Genomic DNA, 18,975 nt, shown 5'->3' with positions numbered 1-18,975 from the left:
GGGAACTTAATTCTTCTACCAGGCCCTCTTTCTAGAGGAAAGGAGCTGCAACAAGAATATAGCAATTCATTGCCCCCTCCTCAGGAGCAATCTTGTAAACTGAACAAATTATTTTTGTTCTATTAAAGCCAGAGTTTAGTTTTCAGCCTGTTTTTCTACCGACAAGGAATCACCCATACCCAATAATGGTTCTATTTGAAAAATCACAATCTGAACTGTATTGTATATCTTTGTTGAGAGGCAGTTCAGCACAGTGGTTAAAAGTATGTACTCCAGAGCTAGGCTGCCTGAGTTCCAATTCCTTCTCTGTCAAAGTACTAGCTGTGGTCTTGGGCAAATCACTCATTGTCTCTATGTCTCAATCTCCTCATCTCTAAAAACAGTAAAAACAGTATATATTCCATTGGAATGTTATGAAGATTAAATGAATTAATATATGGGAAGCGCTTAGAACAATACTTGGCATATAGTAAGTGCTCTTAGGTTTTAGCACAGTTGAAGCACCATTTTTTACAGCCACCACATTTTGTAAATGTGATCTAACACTAACTTGTGACCAAATATAAGACTGAATTAGTAAGTTCTGTCTTTTGACAATCCCACCAGTTGAGTATTGTGGGCAATGTTTTGGATTCTAAATGCTGCTGTGGAACTGTCACAGTCTCTCAGCTATTTGTCTGAGTGAAACTTGATTTGAATAGGTGGAAATGACTAGGGATATTTCCATGTCATTCCTTTAACTTATGTTACTAGTTCAAAGGAAATCACAGTGAAGGAACTGTTATAAAATCCTGCTATTGGAAAAATCAGCAAATATTACAAAAGAAGGCACTGGCAAAATGGCAGATTCTGGAGAAAATTCACCTTTTTAGCCAGTTTTATTTATGAAAATAAGTGGTATCTTTTCCTCATATGCCTACAGTGTTTACCACCTTGCTGAATAATACCCTTGTTCTCACTGGGAACTCTGACCCTGCATTTCTTCTCCAGGTTTCCCTCTGTTCCTTTGTAGTTTGGACCAGTTAAAATCTCAGACTAAAGAAGCAACATTTTTGGCTTATGCTGATCAGTCATAAGCTGCAAAGTAAAAATTATGAATTTGTTCACCAGGTAGCAATTGCGTCCCAAAAGACGATGGAGCTAGTTGCAATTCAGAAGAAAGAGGCATTAATTGTCAGGGTGTTCGGTCCAAAGCATTTATTGGGGGAACTTACAGAGAGCTACAACTACCTTGTGATAGCGAGAAGGCAAGAAGTTCACTTGAGTAGGTACTCACTTAAGGCAACTGCTGTACAGATTACATATGGCTGAGGTACAAAGGTAGCTAAATGCCAGGGGCTTGTGTACAAGTTTTGGGAAAACATCTTGGTATGTGCTCTTTTCTCAAAACAAGATGTGCTTGGGGGTTTGCTGTGCTCAGGGTTATAGTAGCCAAAGCTCAAAAACTTCTAGGTAGTTACAAGAAGGGATAACCTGAGGGATGAGGTCAATCCATGGTCAGGAAGGAAATAAATGTATCACCCAGAAGCTCCAAAGAATAAAGCCCCACATATCAAGACAGTAGAAGTGAAGCTGGGCCCCTCCTGCAAGGTACAAGTTGTAGTGGACTAGGCTTAAGATGACCCCAGGAACTCACCTCAGTAGTCCTATAATAAGATGAGAGATGTCTTTATAGGATGGAGTATGTGGTTATAGGATGACTAGCTGGCTCTGTGGTCACACTCAACAGCTGACTAAAAGAAACACTCCTAGGGAGTCTCAATACTCTAAAAGGTCCGTGGTCACCTATCTGCAGGGAACTCTTTCCACATATCATAGATTATACTAAGACATCCATGCTTACTCTTGGCCTCCATCTGAGTGGCACAAGGATCCAAGGAAAGGTTTGGCCTTGTAGATCAGCAGGTATTAAAGAAAGGAAATGAGCACCCCAAAGCCTGGTTCTGTCCACCAGCTCCCATGGCATTTGCAGCTAGTTTGGAAAAAATGACACTGAACTGGGACATGAGAACTCTGGGTTTTAAAAAGAAGGAGGTGAGGAGCTAGCCTGGGCTATTAGCTTTGGTGTTTTGACCACTTAGGTAAAAACTGATGGGGTAGATAGGAGAGCAAAGAGGACTGTTCTAGGGTTTGTAGAAGATCTCTAATCTTAAAGACAGTAGAGATTGTTTGGCTGCTGCCTCTACTGGAAAAGATGGGTTTTGACATCACATTTGGCTTTTTCTTTCTTGAATTTCCTCTGATTTCTATCCTGTATCATTTGTTCTGAAGGGATGCAAAACACGTCAAAGCACATATCAATCATAACCTTAGAAAAGAGAGGTAAAGGGGTCCTGGCACTACAGTGGGTATTAAAGAGTAGAGGGCATCTTAAGCTGGCACCTTCGAATGAGCAAAAATTCTAACCAGTCATGAGACTTAATAAGCTTTAAGATCATTCTGATGCTAGGGAAGACCCAGAATATAGAAAACAAAGTACAAGTAAATAATGAGGTCTCAATCCAGATATACTGATATTAACATTTATTTTTAATGGTGAAGGAATAAGAACAGGTAGGAAATTGATTAAGGAGTTGGAAGAGAGGTTACAGGTCAGTCTCTCCTGGGAATGAAACTCCTAGCAGAGCTGATAAGCATCAGGTATCTCGGCATAAAAGCTAAACGGTCTCCTATTTTCTGCACCAGAAATGCTGAAAGGCCCCTTGAGCTTTCACAGTCAGCCATCTGCTTATGCTTCTACTTTAGTACTTAGCACAAGACCCACTATTCTATCATTGTTTATGAGTATGATGGTCTTACTAAGTAGATGGTAAGCTTATGGAGGGCAGAGATCTTGTCTGGGCACTATCATACACCTAATACTATACCATGTAAACAAAAGAAGCTCAATAAATGCTTACTGAGTCAAAGTGGCCAATATACCAGCTGAGCATTCTGTAAATAATGACAAATTAATTCCTTTCCTCCCATAATTGCTAGTAGCTCTAGGTCAAGAATTACTCCACACCAGGGACCCACCACCACCACCACCACATCATGGGTTCTTAGTGTGCATACACCTTATGTGTTACCAGGTTACCTCTTCCCACTCTCTGCTGCTGTTTCTAGCTGAATGACCAGTGATTGGTTTTTATATATCAGGATCACTTGTAAGACTTTTAAAAACACATATTCCTGGGCCCCATAACCAGTCTTTTCTTGGGTAAGGACCAAGAGTTTGCATTTCTAACAATTTTCCAGGTGATGTTGATGCTGCTGGTTTAGGGACTACACTTTGATAATCCCATGCCGCCATGGTTACAAAGGAGCAAGCATTTTGACAACTGAGTAGATGCTTATTTCATCAGCACAAGTCCTGATTGGGTAACAGAAAAGAGTTCTGCAAATGCAAACTCTGTGACTCCTCTACTCCTCCCTACTTAGGTGTCATGGCTAGAGGCAACAGAAAACATATTAAATGCCAAATTATCATTGCAGGGACCCTCAGTTTATCATCTGCTGGTGCCAAAGAACATAGTTCCCAATTTTTTTCAAAACTCAGGGACCAAGCAAAGGGGGAAAGGTCCTGTTTGGGACCCTCGAGAAGGACCACTGGGGAGGAAGACAGAAGAACAGTGAAATCAGTCAGGTTATGTAAGTGAGGAAACTGGCACAGCTCTAACTCAAACTAGCCCCCCAAAATAGAATAACAATCAGAATGATAACAGCTAACATCTACTGAACACTTAACTGGGTGCCAAACAATACTATTCTAAGTGCTTCGTATGTATAACATTTAATTCTCACAACAATCTTACGAGTTAGGTACTAGTCTTATGCCCATTTAATAGATGAAGAAACGGACCCAAAAAGGTATTACTCATAATACCATAAGTTATTACCCATAATGTGCAGCTAAGAAGTAGCAGAATGGATATCTGAACCTAGACAATCTGGCTCCAGGGCCCAAGCTCTTAAACATTTCATTATACTGCCTCTCAGGCAAACTATACTCTGCAATTAGCAGCTGTCCTCTCGCTCATGCATTAAGTCCCAACCAGAAGATGAATGGGGACACAGTGTTTCTTTAAACTGTAGTGAAAGACATAAATCCTTGGTCCAAGTCTAGATTTCAGCTGTACTACCACCAATCCCCACCATTACCCTCTTAAGCTAATCTACTAGGACTGGCAGTTAAAGTTCCAGAGAAATTCAATTTTTAGTGGCAGGACCAAAACATGTGGAATTAGGAAATCAAACCACTCCTTGACTAGAATGTAAACTCCCTGAGGGGAGAACCATTAATCCTTTTGTAATACCCAAAGTAATACCCTTGAAAATGCTAAGCATTTGGAATATGCCTGTGTACATTTCAAAGACACAGTAAACTAAGGGCACGGGGTAAAGCATCAGTGGGGAAGATCAAGAGGAAATTTTCTGATAGAGAGAGGCAAAGAAAAACTTGGTTAAACAATATAAAAGGGACAGAAAAGTTCACTGACAAGGCCTAATATTTTCCCTAGAAAGGCCTGAAGAAGTACAGGCAATTCAGTTTAGAAACTGGGACCCAAGTTCTCAATAAGCACACCTCCCACCAGAGATATAAGGAGATGAGATGAAGAGGTGAAAGTAGACAGGACACAAATGTTCCAGTGATTGAAGGGTGCTATGAGGCAGGTGGGAAGGCTAGGTCCTTTGGGAGGAGTGTTGCATTTACTTGTCTGTTTCCTAGGCAACCAACTCAGCCCCTTATCGCCTTCACTTTCATCACTGGAGCAGAATGAAAGGTAATTGGGTTAATTATTAAAGCAGTGCCAGCTAGTACTACCACCACTAATTGTCCATTTATCTGGAGTTTATAAACAGCCATTTTAATTGATGTTGAGTTGGAATGTGCCACTCACTTTATTTGCCTGGTTACTGGGTACCAGAGGGATACTGAGTAAGGGTTGAGTCAAGGAGATAATTCCAAAATTACTATTCACTTCTATTCTAGTTCATTTAAGTAATACCATGGTGGTCCTAAACTGTAGCCATACTACTCATCATACTCATATTTGCCAGTTCAAGTGCAGATCTGGTAAAGAGTAATTAAGTAATTCATTGTGTTAGAAAGCTATGATGTCATGTTGTGAAAAATCAGGCTAATTCATAAAAATCAGCAAGCCTGAGGTCCCAGATGCCCACTCCAGTTGGCTAAACTAGACTAAACAGGCCTCCTAAAGTAACTTCCTAAGGTATCAGGGCAATGAGAAACATATAAGGACTGGCATTTTTTTAAAGGAGATGAGAGGCACAAAAGGTAACTAGAAATAAAGATGGGGCAGGGAGTGAGTAAATTCTTGAAAAGGGGAAGATGTGTCTTACCCACACCAGGCAACAAACTGACAGAAGCCTGGGACATAAGATTACATAAAGCAATAATTTTGAAATTGTATTCATGGATTTTAATATATAGATATAGATATAATATATATATGACAATAACAGTTAAAAGGAGGGAGGAGAGGATGGAGCTAGAGTGGAGCAAAATTTCTATATCTTACTGGAATTAAATTTGTACAAATCTAAAGTAGATCCTGATTAACTATAGTTTAAAAATCAATGAAGAATTAAAATGGTACTATATATAAAGACATATATTTTTATATTCGATAATAACATTAAATGTGAACAGACCAAACAATCTAATCAAAAGGCAGAGATTGTCAGACTGGGTTAAAAAAAAAAAGATCCAACTCTATTCTGTCTATAAGAGACAAGCTTTAGATCCAAAGATATAAATAGGCTGAAAATAAAAAGAGAGAAAAAGATATAAAAACCACCACCATAAAAGAGCTGGAGTTACTAACATCAGATACAGTATCAGACAAAACAGATTTTAAGACAAAAAATATTACTGGAGACAGAGGGACATTTTATGATAAACAGTTAATTCATAAGATATAACAAACATATATGCACCCAACAAGAAGGTCCCAAAATAGAGATGAAGCAAAAACTGACAAAATTGAAGGGGAAAATAGGCAATTCAACGATAGCTGGACATTTCAATACCCCACTCTCAAAAATGGATAGAAAGAGTAAATAAACAGAAAATCTGCAAGGATACACAAGACTGAACAACACTATCAACCAAATAGATCTACCTGGCATCTATGGAATACTCCACCAACAGCACCAGAATATAAAGGCTTCTCAAGCATACATGTAATATTCTCCAAGACAGACCATATACTAAGCCATAAAAAGTCTCAATAAATGTAAAATAATTGAAATTATACAGTTATGTTCTCAGACCACAATGGAATTAAATTAGAAATCAACAACCTAAGAAAATTAGAGAAATTCACAAATTTGTGGAAATTGAACAAAATACTCCTAAACAAGTCAGAGAAGAAATCCTAAGAGAAATTAGAAGGATGACTGGGCACAAAGCCATCTCTAGCCTAGGACAGTCGACCAGGCTCCAGTGACCTGTGTCTATGAGCAGGAAAAGCCTGACCCCTCCCATTGGTTTTAACCAAGATAGTAAATTAAGTACATCAGGCCCACATCTGCTAGGAACAGATGCTCATTAGGATGGAAGTCAAAAAGATTATGCAGGGCAGATAAGTATTACTCAAAATTATCCAGTCCCCTGTATCTCAGAAGATTTTTGTTCTTCCAGTAATTACCAGGAGGCTGTCAAATGCTGGGGCTTCTCCACTTTTATGAGGCCTCAAACATACAACTCAAAAACCCTTTGGCATATATTCCCTACTTGAGCTCAAGCAAAGCAAGGAACAGAAGACAGAAGAGAAGTATTATGAGCCAGCCAGGCAGACCTGATTTAAAGCCCCAGGTCTGCCTCTCACTGTGTTATATTAGGAAAGTGACATAACCTCTCTGAACCTGTTTATTTCCCCTACAGCATGGAAATGCTACCACCTACCTCACAGGATTGTTGTAATGATTAAATAAGATAATGTATGGGAAAGCACTTAGGACTATACCTGGATCCTTTTTTCCCCCTCCAAAAAACACCCTGTTTTTGCTGTGTTTATTCACTGTGTGATCTTCTGTGTATGTTTCTCTTTTTTGTCTTCTCTTCTCATTTTCTCCTCTAGGATTCACCAAGATTCAATCCTGGGTTCCTCCGATGTGGACAGAGGTTCCCTGTTGCTTGTGCCACCTCAGTTCCTGGTTTCTGTTGCATCTCATCTTTGATTCTCCCCTTAGTCTCTCTTTTTGCTGCATCATCATCATTCTGCATGGCTTGCCACGCAGGCGCTGGCTTGCTGCACCGGCAGGCGGGGTTTATCAGGAGGCCCCGGGGATCAAACCTCGGTCCTCCCTCAGGGTAGATGGTAGCCCAACCACTTGAGCCACATCCACTTCCCATCCTTATTACCAGTTGCTTTTTCAGTAACAGCACAGAGCTAAAATTGTCTGCTAAAAAGTCAGCAGGGGGAAACTCCCCAGACTTTTGTGGGTTTCCACAAAAATAAACCTGGTAAGAGTTGCAGAAGCTTTAAATGTATTTAAATCTCTTTAAGTATGTTCCTGAAGATGGGTCATGGCCTGGGTTGATGGGTGTTTGGAGACCTCCAGGAACCTACAGAATTGTGGGCAAGCACCAAGATAAGGGGCAAGAGATAAAAATTAACAGACTATCAAAACACTACTCTCCAGCAGCTTCTGCTTTTTTTTTTTACTCATCACTCTTTGGCTCTATAAGAGGAAGTGAGTAGAATGAATCTTAATTTTCCGCAGATCCTTTTTGTTGATGATTTTGAATGGCTTTGGCTAAAAGTGTACTGGAAATTCATTTAGTACCATAGAACAAGTCACACCTCCACAAAGCTACAAATGTATATTTGCTTTGTCCCTTAAGGTCTGCCAAATTTCTAGGCTTCACCCCTGCAAGAAGTCACTCACCATACAGAGTTTCATTTATGTTTAGAGTCAAGAATCAAACAGCTAGACTGATACATGACCAACCACACAGACTTGGAGCTATAAAAGGGCAGAGATCATGTCTGTTTTATTTATACTGGTTATCTCCAGAGCCTAGAATAGTGACTGGCACATAACAGTTGTGGAACAAATCTCTTTTGAACTTAATTGTTCTGAGACCATCACAACCTTATTCCAATCACACAGGAGAAAATGCCTTTCCAGGAAAATTGGGAGTGCTTACTGTTAAAAGGCCAATTTCTCTTTCACTTTGAAAGTCATTACTGTAGCAGTTCTATTACATGATCACAAGTTTAATAAAGAGCAAAACATCTGTATCCAGAGGGCAAGAAGGCTTAGGGAAAGGTGTTACATAATAAGATTTTCCTCAGTAAGCACTACTGGGTCATAAAAAGCTATGTCTAGGAATAATTTAAAATAGCAGAATTAGAACAGATAAGAAAAACCCTGAAGATCAGCCAAGTTTCCTGCAAGCTCTTTCCCTCTTCCAGATTAAGGTCCTAGAAAAAGAATGATATTTTGACACTTTGTCCTTTAAAACAAGTCTGGGGAGGCAAACTAGTAAGGTGGTTTAGAGGATAAATTCTGGAAGTCTACTGTCTGAGTTTAGTTCTGGCTCCCCTATTTCCTAGCTGTTATCACTTTGGTCAAGTTAGCCCTCTGGGCTTCTGTTTCCTCTGCTGTTAACTGGATAAGAGCATCCTTTCAGTGGGTTATTGAAAGAGAGAAATGAAATATCAGGAAAGCACTTAAAATTCTAGTGCATGTATGTATAGATAGTACTTAATAAATGTTAGCCATTTTTTTTGTTGCTGTCATTATTGGAATTTCCTCAAGAAAAGATAAAAAGTAATACAATTGTCAAAAGAATCTGGAGGAACATCCAAATATTTACAAATGATAACTTTTAAGAAAAGACCAACAGGCACGCTGTAAAATGTACCTTGAAAAAATGGGTGAAACTAGTTTAACTGTGAATGGGAACTATCTGATAATCTTAACCCAAGAGTGAAATTCTTAGGAGTCTAGATTTCCTGTCCCTAGCAGAACATGGCATCCTTTGATGGTGAACTTTTCTCAGTACATTTCACATGGGTAGAATTGCCAGGTGGACCACAACCCCTATATTCAAAGATATGTGTAAGTAAAATAGGGCCATTTGGGGTCAGACCTCTGGACATAAAGGAGGTAATAGGAGTTATTGGACTTATTGAAGGCAAGGAGAGAAAAAACATACAGCTGTTCAAAAAAAGTAAATGCCAAGGAAAGTGATTAGTGGCAGTAGAGGAGCAGGAGGTGCTGTGTGGAGTGGTGGAGGCAGATGCCTGGAATAAAGAAGGGTGGAGAAGAGCTTTCTAGTGTTGCCTGGCAGCAAGTGATGATCCGCCAGCAAGGAGCTTCCACAGGCCATCAGCCCAGCCACAGAAGACACATCAGTTAGGGAGAGGGACAGGGCCCTAGGGCCTGTTAACAACTAGAATCAGAGCCCTCTGTAGATGATGTTGTCAGGAGACTGTGGTATAGACTGCTTCCCTGCCAGGCCTGGTGTTCTGACAGAGAAGCCACTGAGATTTCTAGGCCTTGATGTTGGGCCAAGGATACCACTTAGGGGAGGTCAGATCCCATGGCCTACCAGCTGTAACAGCAGCTTGGTTAGAAATCACTCAAATAAAGCTTACAACATTCTTCTATCCTGACATTGCCTTGCAGGGCCCTTTCTACCTTTAATTACCACATGGTCCAGATTTCCCAAGATAGAATGTTTAAAATTTTTAATAAAAATGCTTATTAAAGATATACCTATGGAAAAGGATGTGGCTCAAGTGATTGGGCTCTCATCTACCATATAGGAGGTCCAGGGTTCGATTCGCATGGCCTCCCGGTGAAAGGCAAGCTGGCCTGCACAGGAGAGCTGGCCCATGTAGAGAGCTGGTGTAGCAAGATGATGCACAAAAAGAGACACAGAGGAGAGACAATAAGAGACACAGCAGACCAGGGAGCTCAAGTGGCACAAAAGATTGAGCACCTCTCTCCCACTCTGGAAGGTCCCAGGATTGGTTCCTGGGGCCACCTAAAGAGAAGACAAGTAGACACAGAAGAACACACAGTGAACAGACAGTGAGTGCAAAACAACAAGGGGGTGTGGGGAGTGATAAAGAAAATAAATCTTTTAAAAAAAAAGACCTAAATATGGTTTGACTTTTATATCTTTTATGCCTTCACATACATAACATTACAAGTTGGCAGTAGAGATTGATGAGGTAACAACCCTTGTCAGGAAAAAAAAAAAAAGAAATCTATTTTGTTTTCTTTTCTAGAAATTGCCCAGAAGCAGCAGCACACTCTAGCCCTGAGAGCCTTAAAACACTGGTTACTAAATTATTTAGCAATCATAAAACTGTCTGATCTCAGCTTGCCTAGCCCATTTTCTGTTCTGTGGAGCTTTCTAGCCAGCTTCATGGGTCTCTTCACTCTTCCTTCCTTGGAAGAGTCCTCAGTGCTTGGAAGCTCCATGTGTAGGCAGTCAAAAAGGACTGAGAGGTGTGCATTAAGCTCCTAATTAAATCACAGAATCTACCCTATGAGTAGCTCACCAACCGAAACATAAACAAGACACCTTTATCATTCAATTAAAAGCACGGCCAGCACCTAATTGCTGGATTAAGAAACAACTGGCTTTGGCAGCGGACTTGGCCAGTGGTTAGGGCGTCCGTCTACCACATGGGAGGTCTGCGGTTCAAGCCCCGGGCCTCCTTTACCCATGTGGAGCTGGCCCATGCGCAGTGCTGATACACGCAAGGAGTGCCCTGCCATGCAAGGGTGTCCCCGTGTAGGGGAGCCCCACGTGCAAGGAGTGTGCCCCATACGGAGAGCCGCCCAGCGCGAAAAAGTGCAGCCTTTCTAAGAATGGCGCCACCCACATGGAGAACTGACACAACAAGATGACGCAACAAGAAAAGAGACACAGATTCCCGTGCTGCTGACAACAGAAGCGGACAAAGAAATAAGACGCAGCAAACAGACACAGAGAACAGACAACCGGGGTTGGGGGGGAAGGGGAGAAAAATAAATAAATAAACAAATCTTTGGGGGAGAAAAAAAGAAAGAACTGGCTTTAAGCAAATTTTTTTTAAAAAAAAAAAGCTTTGAAGGAGATGGGCATGAGCAAGAGAAACAGTTTTCCTAAAATTAGCAGCTTCCTGCCTTGAAGTAAGGAACTGAGTATAGGACCACAAAGCAGAGTTTTCAGCCAGATGCCAAGTTGCTATCACATCAACACAAGTAAAGGAAGGGAAAGCTTGCCCCTTCAAATTTTCAAAAGGAAACTGTCCTTACCTGCCAGGACCCTGTTAACAGAAGAGTGAGTAGCCAAGCCAGGCTGTCCACGTTCATGAAAAATTCCAGCATAAGGCAAGTACTCAGGTAGCAGGAACCGCCTACAAAAAGGAATTGTGTGAGAAAAGGCTATCAAAGATGACCATAAAACAAATAAAATATATTATCTACTACCTTAAAAAATCAGGGCAAAGGGACCCAATGAACGTAAGTAATCCATAGTAGCCCACAAAGGAGTAAAAATTCCTAGGATTTGTCCTTTCACAAATCTGTATCTCCTTCCTTCTAAAGTAGTTTCCCAGGGCTTCTACTCTTGAACAAAATGATCCCAACGTCATGCTTCTACCTATTTTTACTGTGACCAATCATCTTTTCTTCAGGTGCCTGGCAGAGGCGGACTATAGGTTCACTAAGAAATAATTCCAGATATGAACAATACAAGGTGTAGAAATTAGATTTAAAAATTAAATTCTAGGCTCCTTCTGTGCCTGACTGCCCAGTTCTTCTTACCTTGGGACAAAGCGTCCAAGCGAAGGTGCAGACATCCGGGCATTGCGTGGAGCTCGATGCCTGGATCTGTCTCCATTGTCCCTAGAGGAAAGAAAAAGTCTACATATGAGTCACTGAGGCAGACTCACCCATCAGCCCAAAAGACGAATTTTAACAGATAGAAGAAGATCCTACCGAAATTAGTCATCTGGTTGGCTCTCTAATTTGGTAACATACTAAAAAACTGCATGCATTTCTGGACTACCTCAACTAAACAACTTACAAGCATTTAGCGGCAGTTCAGTAAGGAAGAGGAGAATTTTTCTTGAGCTAATGTGTCTCTGAACCCTGTAGTATCTGAAATTGAAGCCAAGTTTAAATCTTCTAAGGCATCTGAATTGGATATATATGAACTTTTTCTAGATTGAAAGACAGAGAAACTTTGACTTTTAGGGCTCTTAAAGGAAGAAAATTTCCCCATCAATTTTACTCAACAAATGGTATCTTCAAATGAATCTGTTTAAGTCCTTGATGTGGAAAAATCAGTAATAAGTGAAAGAAAAACAAAACAAGGAAAAGATTGGACAGAATCTCCTTTTAGAGGCTAAAAACTTGACAAAGATGAAGAATATTAGAACATGCAATCCTAAACCAGGTCATTTGAGTTTAAAAAAAAAAAGAGGAAAAAGAAAAAAAAATCTGTATGTGTGTATGTATGTGGACTGTTAAATTCCTCTTTTACCACTTTTTCTCTAGTCTCTATTCTTATGTTCCATTCTAAAAAAAAGAAGTTAGAAGAACTTATTAAAGATAGCTCTAAGAATTTGGATAAGGGTGCTAAAAGACTATACTGTATATTTGTGGAGCACTGACAAACACAAAAGCAATAGTAATAACCACCATTTATTAAGTTGTCTACTATGTTCCAGTACAAGTGTTATTAATGTTATTCCATTTGATCCTTCTGGCTGTCCCACAAGAATTAGCTGTTTTACAGATAAGGAAATTAAGGACCAAAGAGGCAACAAAGTAAAATGCCCAAGGTCATACAACCAGTAAGTGGTTGAGGCAAGCCTCAAGAAGGAGCTATCTGATGTTGAAATCCCTGCTCTTTCTACTACATTTCACTGCTTCTCATAAGAAAAGAGAGGGAAGTAGTTTCACCTGGCTTAGTTTCCAATGCATCAAAGGAACAATAAGCCTAAGGGCACTGGTTGGACCGAGAAGTTAATTAGCTACTTAACCAACTCAAAAATAAATGAACTTCTGAGACCTTGAATTGGGTCATTAACTAAATTCTCCATTTGGATTACCTTCAAATCAATGAGATTACCTTCAAACTGGCCCTAGAACCAAAGTTAAGACAACACTTTGGATTTCAAGTGGACCAATGGGAGCTTCACAGGCCAGAAACAAAAGGTTATGAAGGTTTTTATATCTTGGTGGAGTTGGCTCCTTAGCATTAAGAGACTAATCAACACCAAGGATACTCAAAGCTGATCCATTAAAGAAGTCAGTACTTAGTCTTTATTTTCCCAAAAGAGAAAGCATACTATTGTTTTCCTTAACATACCATATTTCTTTGACTTGAACCTCTACAGATGAAGAGAGGAGCAAAGTGTATGCATATATAAAGTACAAAGGGAATGAAAAAGCGTAATGAGATTAGCAGTTCCTAGCCAGTAGACTATAGTCACTGGGGTGCCCCCAAATTTATAAAATCTTGGCAGCCATATGCACACTAAGCAGCAGCTGAATACTGAGCAAGTAAAGTGGCTCCCAAATTAAACCCATTATTTTTCAAATTTATGTAGATTCCAATTGTGATAAGTAAAGTACTAATTCACTTAAAAGTACAAATGAATTCAAGTTAACTTTTCATTATTGCATCTTTTACTTATCAATGGGCATAAAAATTACAACTAATATCACAAAATGAATTAGAACTTTTTTTGAAGTTACTAAGCCTTGTCAAAAAGGTTGAAAACTAAGCTAAAAAGGAGTATTGTGGTTTACATTCAATTACTTTATTCTCTATCTATGAGAGAGAGCTGGTTTTCCCAAAATCACATTGTAAAACTGAAAATTTACTTACTGCAAGGTCCAAAGCCAAATCTGTGATCCACCCCCTCTGGACAACAAAGAGTACTCTATCAGCTATTAGCAGAGTTGAAGAGCAAGGAAAGAGAAGCCAAAGCATCAGACAGCACTGATCAGCAGTTGCTAATGCCCTGAGATGACCCACACACAGCTTGGTGAAATGAAAGAAGAGGATAACTTAGAAAAATGGGCAAATGCCAGGGCTGGGGAAAATGTCGGACTCATACAAAATACATCATAATCCTCCTTTCGTTGTTATTAATTCCTAAAAATAATCAACTTCTTTCTGATCCAGTTTCTTCCCCCATTACAAAAAAGGGATGAGTGGGTGCTAAACATGGCTAGAGATAATAGCTTTACAGTGGTTAGAGATTACTGAAGGATATAGAAAAATAAAAATGAGATGAGCTGGTTCAGATCACGGAAAGTCTCAGACTGAAGGTTACATTAGGCACAATAAACAAGCGGCAATGTATAAATGAGTGATGATGTATGTGCTGGTCCTCAAGCTTATTTCATATCTTTACTAAAGATGGGGAAGGGCTAAATGGCTTCTCAATAAAATGTAGAAAAGACTTCAAATTCAAAGTGTTGAAAACCCTAGTGAAGGAGGAGAAATGACATAAAGGGACCCAGAATGATTAGAAAAAAATGTGAAACGTAGCAAACACACAAATAAGATGTTGCCTATGGGAGAAAAAGACATCTAGAGAAAAAGAGCCTATAACAAAACCAGTTCAAACATTTACTGACAGAAGAAAAACTTAAAAATAGGAATGGTTAGGGTGCAAAGGCCAGAATGCCTGACCAAAGGACAAGTTAGGCGAGAGGAGAGAAAAAGGCCTGGGTTTTAGTATCCACATGCAATACTCTCAGAGAAAAGGCATGACTCTGAATAAATTAGAGCTGAGAAGGGCAACTAGTGGCCTGAAGACTTTATAGTCTAGAAAAAAAGGAGGATTCAGAGATAAGAAGTTGAGATGGGGAATCAGAATTCAATGCATAGGAAGAGGATTTGGCTCAACGGATAGAGCGTCTGCCTACCACATGGGAGGTCCAGGGTTCAAACCCAGGGCCTCCTGACCCGTGTGATGAGCTGGCCTATGTGCAGTGCTGACGTGCACAAGGAATGCCGTGTCACGCAAGGGTGCCCCCTGCATAGGGGAACCCTACGTGCAAGAAGTGCTCCCTGTAAAGAGAGCCGCCCAGCATGAAAAAAGTGCAGTCTGCCCAAGAGTGGTGCTGCATACACGGAGAGCTGACACAGCAAGATGGCACAACAAAAAGAAACACAGATTCCTGGTGCCACTGACAAGAATACAAGCAGACACAGAAGAACACACATTGAATGGACACAGAGAACAGACAACTGGGGGAGGGGGCAGGGAAGGGGAAAGAAATGAAAAAAAAATCTTAAAAAAAAAAATTCAATGCGTAAGTATTTGGGAGGAGTAGAAGCAAGGAAGAGTATGTGTAAGAGTTCCAAGAAACGAGCAAAGCAATAAGAAATAAAAAATAGTTAAGATAATGTAACTTCTTAATAGTATAAATATAAGAATGCACCTTTTTTACAAGTGCTAAGAATATGGTGATATATGGGAAAATTACAACTAATGTAACTTACAGAAAATAGTTAACAGTAATGTAATATTTTGAAGCAACTGCAGGAAGATATTATTTCAATACCATGGGACGGCAATAGGGAAGTAAAGGGGGTATGGGGGAAGTGGCTCAACAGTAAGCAGATGTGGCTCAAGATTGAGCTCCTGCCTACCACATGGAAGGTACTGGTTTTGGTTCCTGGTACGTCCTGGAGAAGATGAGCAAGACAGCGAGTTGGCATGATGCAGCAAGCTGTCATAACAAGATGGCGCAAAAAAGGACACAAGAGGAAAGACAACGAGAGACACAACAAATCTGGGACTTGAGGGGGCTCAGATGGAGTGCCTCTCTCCCACATGGGAGGTCCCAGCTTTGGTTCCTGGTGCCACCTGAAGAGAAGGTAAGTAGACATGGAGAGGACACAGCAAATGGACACAGAGAGCAGACAGCAAACACAAACAACAAGTGGGGGGGATAAACAAATCTTTTTTTAAAAAGGGGGGTATGGGATTTTTGCAGTAATGAAAACATTCTAAGATTGACTGGGGTTATGACAGCACAACTCTGATGAAAATGAGAGCCACTGAGTGTACACTTTGAACAGATTAGACAAAGCATAGGACTGTATAACACAAGGAATACTGTGGTGGATGATGGATTGCAGTTAACAGGACAAATATGAGAATGTTCTCTCATGAACAATAACAAATGTATAATACTAACATAGGGTATTAATAATTAGGTAGGTGGGGGGAAAATACACCAAATATAAGATTTGCTATAGTTAATAATATTTTGATGATGCTTTTTGATAGTTTGTAACAAATGTTTCACAATAATGTAAAGTGGTGATGTATGTGAGCTGTGTATGATGAAATGCATGTTTAGTAAATTCACAGATTTTACTATACACTTATTGTTTATGTACGTTCATGGATGAATGATATACTTCAATAAAATTTTATTTTAAAAAAAGGATACTGTCACTCGCTTCAGTGCTTACAACATAAATCAAGGCTCCACGAGATAGAGGCAAAACATTTCAGGCAGACACTGAATATGCGTGGATTGGAAAATAGATGGTGGGAGAAAGGTAGAACCAGGAAACTATTTTAGGAATAGTGGAGGATGCTAAATACTGGGGCCTAACCTAACATAGTCCATACCCTATTCAAGGAGTTTTAAGAAACAAAAAACAAGCAAAAACAGTGAAGACCATAGTGCACAAATACGCTGGTATTGCTCCTTCATCACAGAAAGATTCTTCCTCACCAGAATGATTTCCAGGGAAATACCGGAGAAAATACTCATCAATTTCATCAGCCAGAAGCTGCCTTTAAGACAGCAGGATAGTTGCTGGCTGGGTCATTAATGGCTTTCCCAGTTGTTGAACACTGTGCATCTGTGATTAACTCTCTGAGGGGTATTTCGAAAGGGGAAGAAAAAAAAAAAATAAGTGAGATTTTAGAAGTAAAAAACACCCTTCAAATAATCAAGCATCTAAGACAAGTGCCGAAAATAAGAAGATGCCTCTCTGGAGCAAAGGAAACACATGGCAGTGACTCTTTTGCTAAATGCTCAGGATTAACTGCCGCAGAAAGAGGCAGTAATTTAAAGGAATGAAAAATACACCTGCAGACTAATGTCTGCGTCCTTGATCAGATAGGTTGTCACTGCTCCTTACTGACAAATGGCTATAACTTGGTCCTTTACAAATGAAGCTCTTATAGCAAGACACTCAAAAAGCCACTGGCCTCTGGATAGCACAGAGTCAACTTTGCTGAAAATCAGGCTATTAAAAAATACACTTGCTTTCCTGTGCCTTCCTCTGTTCAAACTCCAGGTAAGAGAAGGCCTGGTTGGTATTCCTGTCCCTGGATGGCACAGTGATCTGGGTCAAGTCCCTTCCTTACTTGGGCACTGTTAGTTGGAAATTGAGGCCCCAGTCTCTCCTCCCAAGGACTGTGCACATGTGCAAGGGCTTAGATTTCTGGGAGGAAGGTGCATTCTCAGCTGTTACCATCTAATAGAATAGATCTCCTGAAACTGCAGAGCCTTAATTTTTCTCCAAGGAATAGTAATATAAAAGATGATTTGAGATAATTACCATTTACAAGTTTCTATCCTCCCTTATTCTATCTTTTAATTTCATCTGAATACATTATGCAAATCCATATTCCTATCATGAGTTTTATGTTAAAATACATACATACATATAGGTATATAAGAGTGGTTATGTCCTCTTTTCCCCCTGGCTTTTTAATTCTTCCCATCTGTATTTTCCCCTTCTCAGCTGAAGTGCAATCCAGATACATTCCATTTTCTTTCTCTTCTTCTGCATTCCTCATAATAAATATTCATATGTATTTTATTTGCCCAGAAAAAGTATTAATTCTAAAGTTGCCAAGCAATACATATTTCTAAGCAGTAGGTAAAGAGATAGAATCCAGATAGGCATGTCAAGATCTTACAAATATACTGAGGTGCCACACCACAGGTACCAGATACCCTATTCCTAAGCCTTTAAGAATTCTTTTTACTTTCCTGAGGCTTTTAATTATTTTACAAAATGAGCTCATTCCCCTTCAGAAACAGGCTCCACTCTTAGATCAAAGCCTTTTACACCCCATACCTAAAATTCAGTCCAATTCAGTCCTCAAGTCCTCGCCTACCCTACATCCACCCCATCCTAACTGCTTTGCCTGCATCCATACACTTGCCACTTTAGTTTATCCTAACCAAGGCTTCAAAATTAGCTGCCTGAAAGGCAGACTGAATTATGGCTGTTCCCTCCCGCCAAAAAGAAGTCCAAACTTCTCAGCCAGGCATTCTACATCCTCCACAGTTCAGTCTCCAAATGCCCTTCCCAATTATCTCTTTCATATAACAAACACTCCATAGCTTTAGTCACAGATCTACTCAGGGTTCCTAAATAAATCGTGTAAATCTTCTATCTCTGAACTTTTGCTCAAGCTATTCCCTTGTCTAGGATCTCCTTGCCTATCCCTACCCACCCCACATCAATTCATCTACCAAAGTCCTATGCAGGGAAGCAGATTTGGCCCAGTGGATAGAGAATCCGCCTACCACATGGGAGGTCCACGGTTCAAACCCAGGGCCTCCTGACCCGTGTGCAGCGGGCCCATGCACAGTGCTGATGCGCACAAGGAGTGCCATGTCACACAGGGGTGTACTTGCATGGGGAGCCCCACATGCAAGGATGTGCTCCGTAAGGAGAGCCGCCCAGTGTGAAAAAAGTGCAGTCTGCCCAGGAGTGGCACTGCACACATGGAGAGCTAGCGCAGCAAGATGACACAACAAAAGGAGACACATATCCCTGGAGCCGCTGACAAGAATATAAGCGGACACAGAAGAACACACATTGAATGGACACAGAGAGCAGACAACTTGGGGGGGGGGCGAGGGGGAGAGCGGGGAAGGGGAGAGAAATAAATAAATCTTAAAAAAAAAAAGTCCTATGCAGGGAAGCAGATGTGGCTCAACCGACTG

The 18,975-nt window shown here is 40.3% G+C and overlaps 1 protein-coding gene across 8 annotated transcripts in view; it reads right to left on the bottom strand.

Annotated features, from left to right (window-relative positions):
* The window catches only part of AMBRA1 (autophagy and beclin 1 regulator 1), a 197,029-nt gene that overhangs the window by 95,355 nt on the left and 82,699 nt on the right, over window positions 1–18,975 (bottom strand). For all 8 annotated transcript variants that reach the window (XR_011649911.1, XM_004457908.3, XM_058306283.2 and 5 more), the window contains 2 exons: window positions 11,785–11,865; window positions 11,275–11,375 (listed from right to left, as the gene is read on the bottom strand). Coding sequence is in view for 7 of the 8 variants with exons in the window: in XM_004457908.3 (XP_004457965.2) it covers window positions 11,275–11,375; window positions 11,785–11,865 (182 nt within the window). In the remaining variant the exon portion in view is untranslated. The remainder of the gene's footprint in view (window positions 1–11,274; window positions 11,376–11,784; window positions 11,866–18,975) is intronic.

Source organism: Dasypus novemcinctus, chromosome 10 (assembly GCF_030445035.2).
Source record: "Dasypus novemcinctus isolate mDasNov1 chromosome 10, mDasNov1.1.hap2, whole genome shotgun sequence".
In the NCBI taxonomy this organism is placed as follows: domain Eukaryota; kingdom Metazoa; phylum Chordata; class Mammalia; order Cingulata; family Dasypodidae; genus Dasypus; species Dasypus novemcinctus.
Note: the sequence above shows the minus strand (reverse complement) of the source record. Positions and strands in the feature narration are given on the sequence as shown.